This window comes from Melanerpes formicivorus, unplaced genomic scaffold, assembly GCF_026170545.1.
Source record: "Melanerpes formicivorus ecotype bairdi unplaced genomic scaffold, bMelFor1.0.p_v2 SCAF_3, whole genome shotgun sequence".
Taxonomy (NCBI): Eukaryota; Metazoa; Chordata; class Aves; order Piciformes; family Picidae; genus Melanerpes; species Melanerpes formicivorus.
This window is the reverse complement of record NW_027142355.1, coordinates 41,897,363-41,903,362: the sequence shown is the minus strand read 5'-3', so window position 1 is coordinate 41,903,362 and position 6,000 is coordinate 41,897,363. Positions and strand designations below refer to the sequence as shown.

Here is a 6,000-nt window from a genome sequence, read left to right as displayed (position 1 = left end):
GCTACAGGCTGGGGTCAGAGTGGCTGAGAGCTGCCAGAGAGGGACCTGGGGGTGCTGATTGACAGCTGCCTGAACATGAGCCTGCAGTGTGCCCAGGTGGCCAAGAGGGCCAATGGCATCCTGGCCTGCATCAGGAATAGTGTGGCCAGCAGGAGCAGGGAGGTCATTGTGCCCCTGTACTCTGCACTGGTTATAGTTTCATAGTTTCATAGTTTCATTCAGGGTTGGAAGGGACCACAAGGATCATCTAGTTCCAACCCCCCTGCCATGGGCAGGGACACCCCACACTAGATCAGGCTGGCCAGAGCCTCATCCAGCCTGCTCTTAAACACCCCCAGGGACGGGGCCTCGACCACCTCCCTGGACAACCCATTCCAGGGTTTCACCACTCTCATGGTGAAGAACCTCCTCCTCACATCCAGCCTGAATCTCCCCACCTCCAGCTTCATTCCATTCCCCCTAGTCCTATCACTACCTGATATCCTGAGAAGTTCTTCCCCAGCCTTCCTGTAGCCCCCTTCAGATACTGGAAGGCGACAATTAGGTCACCTCGGAGCCTTCTCTTCTGCAGACTGAACAGCCCCAACTCCTTCAGTCTGTCCTCATAGGAGAGGTGCTCCAGCCCTCTGCTCATCCTCATGGCCCTTCTCTGGACACGTTCCAGCACCTCCAGATCCCTCTTGTAATAGGGGCTCCAGAACTGGACACAGTTCTCCAGGTGGGATCTCACCAGGGCTGAGTAGAGGGGGAGGATCACCTCCCTCGACCTGCTAGCCACACTTCTCCTGATGCAGCCCAGGATCTGATTGGCTTTGCGGGCTGCAAGTGCACACTGAGAGCTCATGTTAGGCCACACCTTGAGTCCTGTGTCCAGTTCTGGGCCCCTCAGTTCAGGAAGGACATTGAGAGACTTGAAGGTGTCCAGAGAAGGGCAACAAGGCTGGGGAGAGGACTTGAGCACAGCCCTGTGAGGAGAGGCTGAGGGAGCTGGGGTTGCTTAGCCTGGAGGAGGCTCAGGGGTGACCTCATTGCTCTCTACAACTACCTGAAGGGAGGTTGTAGCCAGGAGGGAGTTGGTCTCTTTTCGCAGGCAACCAACATCAGAACAAGAGGACACAGTCTCAAGCTGTGCCAGGGGAAGTTTAGGCTGGAGGTGAGGAGAAAGTTCTTCACTGAGGGAGTCATTAGCTGTTGGAATGTGCTGCCCAGGGAGGTGGTGGAGTCCCCATCCCTGGAGGGGTTCAAGAGGGGATTGGATGTGGCACTTGGTGCCATGCTCTAGTCATGAGGTCTGTGGTGACAGGTTGGACTTGATGATCCTTGAGGTCTCTTCCAACCTTGGTGATACTGTGGTACTGCTGTGATACTGGGCCTGAGTAGGCCATCTAGGAAATGAGCAAAGCCAATGCCTGGCACACATCTTTTATTCAGTAAGCAAGCAAGCACAGGAGTGTGATGTGTAGTGCTCAATAGTCATACAGTACTAAAAATAGAAAAATAGAAATAAAATTTCACTGAAAGCATTTCCACTCACAGATATACAAAGAAAAGTGCTGTCAAGCCACATCATGCTACACCACTTGCCAGTCACTGAGCTGACAGTTAGTTTCCCAACAGAACTGCAACACTAAGAATCTGCTAGTCCTTCCTCACAGCTTTGGTGAGCCTGAATCTTTGACCAGCAAGAACGGGCCTCCTGCAGCTGAGCACCTGGAAAACGCCTACCTGTCGGTACCTAACAGAATGGCAAAGTGCTGCTGGAGTTTCAGAGTGAGAGTAGCCTGCTTCAGGCTGCCAGTGCACCTGCCAAAGGAAATAAATAAACATCTTTAAAAATTGCAAACGAACTTCAGTCCTGCTGGCAGCCCAGAGCAGTCACGGCTACCAATGACTGCGGTGCGCTCTGCATGAAGATCTGTGCAATACTCCCACCCGCTGGCGTGCTGTGAAACTGTCCTGCTGCGCTGCTGCTGAGGCCTCAGCGCCCTCTCACACTGCCATCACACAGACTTAGGTCTGGGGGGGTCCGGGAGCACAAACCGTAACCACTGCACGAACCATAACCACTGCTAAGTGCTCTTAACTCTGTAGTGGAACTAGAGGATATGCAGCACCTTATCTTCTCTTGCTGTACTTAGTGGGTGAGACTCACATCTACACAGGATGTAGGATCTACACAGGGGTCAGAGACTGATTCCTCAAGACCCTGCACCAGATGCCTTGCTTTAAACAAAGCCCCATTTGAGGGCCTGAATGGGAATCGGGGGTTCAAGAAGCTTTTGCTGAGCTAGCACAGCGCTGAGCTGCATCCACCAGGAAGACAGCTGTGTGCTGCCCCCGTGAGAGCAAGGCTGGCTCTGGGGATCAGCCACAGGCGCAGCTGTGTTCTCTAAGGCCTGTCTTGCAGAGCATGCCAGTGCATGGAGCCTACTCCTGTTATATTGGTAAGGGTGTGCAGAACCTAATGTGAGCCCCACTTTGATCAGTTACTATTTTGGAATGGGATTGATTTATACTTGAGATAAGCTGCTATAAAAATAAATGTGACGATTAACCCCTGAGATCATCCTAGCATACAGTTTTGGCCTGGTCACTTCTTTCCCTCTGGATTTCTCTTTTAATTTGCTCTATGGACATTTAGTTGGGTTCTAGTGAAAAGCTTTTATAAAACACATTAAATACTCAGTGTGGGGGCTGAAAAGGTGTACATTCTAATTGCATATATGGTACATACCTTATATGTATATAATACATTCCATAACAGCTGAATATTCTAGCACTGGCTAGGAAGTTCTTGCACGTGGACAGGTGATTAACAGACTAGAAGATAAACAGCTGTTTAGGATCAGAGATACTTGTATCTGATACGGTTTACTTGGATTGTTTTTCTTTCTTTAAACCTCATTACACATAATAGCTACAGTAGTTTGTCCAGCAGGTAATAAATGAATGCATAAAGCACTTTTAGCTATATTTGGATACCATCTGCATGCAGTTTTTATAAATAGAAGTCAAATGTGAGGTCACATTTTCCCATCTTCTGTTTATAGACTAAATCGAATTTCTCGTTCATGGACACGGTGAAGATGTCTTTCCATAGCCCAACTCGTCCTGAAACAGAGAGAAGGAGCACAAGTCAGAGAGCAACAGCACACCAAATGTCCACAATCTAAATGCTAAGGGCACCAAGTTGCTGATCAGTTTTAGCTTTCATTGACAGCTCAGCTGGGACCTAAAGCTGGTCACTGTCTTTCTTAGTTCCCTTGCTACAACCTGTGCAAAGCCTTAATACAAACCCACACACCCTGTCACCTGCAGCAGGTGAGTATCATGCAGGGCTTTGAGAGATTTTTTTGCTCTAGCCTTAACTAGACATGGATACAGGTTTGGGGTTGGGTGTACATTTAAAAGGGGCTTTCTCCTTTCTGTGCAAACTGGCTGGTTTCATAATGCCAGCAGCTAACGTTCCAGAATCACATCCCCAAATTACCGTGCCTTCAGCACACACCAGTTAGAGACCTATCCAGAAAGCCCATGGAATGCAGAATACTAAACTGATTACTGACCTCTGATCATTGAGATGTAGTATTGTCACTGCCAATGGCTAGTATTTCATGGCTCAAGTTGAGTTCAACAGATGAATTTACATTTCTCCATAGGGAGAGTATGATTTGTTAAGTGTGAGTGCCTAGATGGTGTCCAGAGAGGAGAACGAGTGCCATGCCCAGCTTTATGCCATCCACATTTTCATTTTGTACATGATGAATAGAAGCTTTTGGTAGATGGAGTATGGACACCAGAGACTTACTCTTTGTATGGAGTATTCTGCTTTACTGAGCTCAACTAGCAACATAGCCTGCTTAACCCACCGGTCAAAGGCTGCCACAGCCTTAAGCACTGGTTCAGGAAATGTATTTAAGGGGGTTTCAATTCACATTGTTGGTGAATAAACCCCCCAGGGAGGAACCAGACTGAGAGGCCAAATTCTCATTTACATTGGACATAAAAAATAGTCAAAATCCAGGCTTGTTCAACTGGAACAATTCAAGAAGATCTGGGCTAGTGCTATAAGGCAGTTCAATCATAACAGCAAGAACAAAACCACAGGCAGAGAGCTCAGGTATGCATTTGATGCATAAGAAGAATACCCACTTAATTTAATTACCATTGCTTTTATGATGCAACTCTGTAACTGAATCCAAAACTGTCCAGAGCATCTACAAATTGCATGTTAACATGATGGTACAGCTTAGGCAGCAAAGGCCCTTTTATGACATCAGGATTGTCCTGTAACTCCTGAAGGCATGAGTGTTCTGGTTTGTGTTCTGGATCCAAAGGCCAAAAGAACCTGAAACCCACTGAAAATGCACAATTTCTTGTTTTCACCAAGTTTCTCCTCTATAAAGAAGAAAAGCTGAGAAAACACTTGCAACCAAACATCTGATACTGATTGCAACTCTAACTGCATGAAGTCCAGAATGACAGCTAAAAGCCTCTGCTTCTCTTTCAATAGCAGCAATCAAACACGTCCTTCCTCTGCTTGGGAAAGATAAGCCTTTTAATCCTGAGCTCCCCTAACGACATTCACAGACAAATGACAAGTTTTATCCAGGACACACACAGCAGATTAGTTGTAACAGGGTTTTTTTGGTGTTGCCACATGAATCAATAGCTTGACAAAAAGTCACCCACCTGGTATGATTTGAATCATGCAACTGTGTAAATTATGATGTGATAAGAGTCAAATACAAGTAACATATCTAATCATTGTTCTGCTTTCACAGCAGCCCAAGGTTATCTTCAGAGTAAAGATCAATGTGCTAAAAGAAAAAAAAAATGAAGAACTAAAATAAAGCAAAATAATAAAGTAAATGTAACTCATGACAAAGTAAATATCTGAACCAAAGTACAACAAGCTCTCACGTTCCTGCCACCACTCTTTGTCACAGAAACAAACAGAGAACGACCAAAGTGCTGCTAATGAAGCTGCATTCTGGAGTAACAAAACAGTTTAAAAGGCAGAGACAGCAAACAAAAGAAATTCCAAAGAAGGACATTTGTAAGCAAAAGCACACAGTGACCAAGTGACACAACATTACATCCACTGCTGTAGCTTGTTCTCTACTGCAACATGGAGGCTTCCCGGTAACAGTTTGTCAGTGGCCTAAGTGAGAGGCTCTGCCCCTGGAGCGGGCTGGGGTTTGCAGGCTCCACTTCAGCACAACACACACTACCACCACCTATGGAGCACTGCATGCAGCAGAAGTGGGCATCACCCTCTTGGTCTGGACAGAGGCAATCCGGCCAGCAGGGACAGGCTTTGCCCTTTCTGCCCGTGGAAGGTCTGCTCTGCTTTCTGTTGTACTACAACCTCACCTTTCTTTTATGGAACAGGAAGTGGAGATTGGAGCTGCACAAAGCCAGTAAGCAGTGAGGCTGCTCCACAGATGGTGGAGGTGAAGAAGAAACCCAGGGTTTTGTGTTACATGCAAGTCAAGAGAAAACAGAGCTCTGTTGGTTGTAAAATCTTGCACTGACAGAAACATTTCCTCCTGGGCCCTCAGGATGTCTTACCAGGCTGATTATTTTTGATCTTGTCTTCAGAGCAGGTAAGCAGGTTGGTGATCAGACAGCAGGCTGTAAGATCCCACTGCCAATGAGCTGGTCTGGTGTTCCCACTCCAGTGACAAGTTGGGCTACATGATGAATTTTCAGTTTGAAGTACTAAGGGAAGGGTAGGGTAGGAGTTGACAGCAAGATTAACTATGTGCAGGCAACTACACCATTCCATGGAGACTACCAGAAATGATAGGGAATGTATTAGGTCTTTCAGTGAAACTACAAACTCCTTTGTCTTCGCTGGAATTTTACCTCAGGCCAGCAAACTTGAGGTATTTATTTCAAGGACTCCTAATAGTCATACAAGAAGTGAGCAAGGGCAAAACCAGGTGCCATATCGAATTTATGAGAGAGGACTGCCCATAGGAATGGTGTTTGCAG

General features: G+C 46.7%; 1 protein-coding gene across 3 annotated transcripts in view; it reads right to left on the bottom strand.

The window, feature by feature from the left end:
• Window positions 1–1,406: 1,406 nt before the first annotated feature.
• The window catches only part of SULT4A1 (sulfotransferase family 4A member 1), a 35,124-nt gene continuing 30,530 nt past the window's right edge, over window positions 1,407–6,000 (bottom strand). The window contains exons 7-8 of one of the 3 annotated variants that reach the window (XR_010992812.1): window positions 2,735–3,111; window positions 1,407–1,803 (exon numbers count right to left, since the gene is read on the bottom strand). Coding sequence is in view for 1 of the 3 variants with exons in the window: in XM_068170749.1 (XP_068026850.1) it covers window positions 2,999–3,111 (113 nt within the window). In the remaining 2 variants the exon portion in view is untranslated. Of the gene's footprint in view, window positions 3,112–4,692; window positions 4,821–6,000 lie in introns of all 3 variants that reach the window. The other 2 variants (XR_010992813.1, XM_068170749.1) reach the window with 2 other exon arrangements.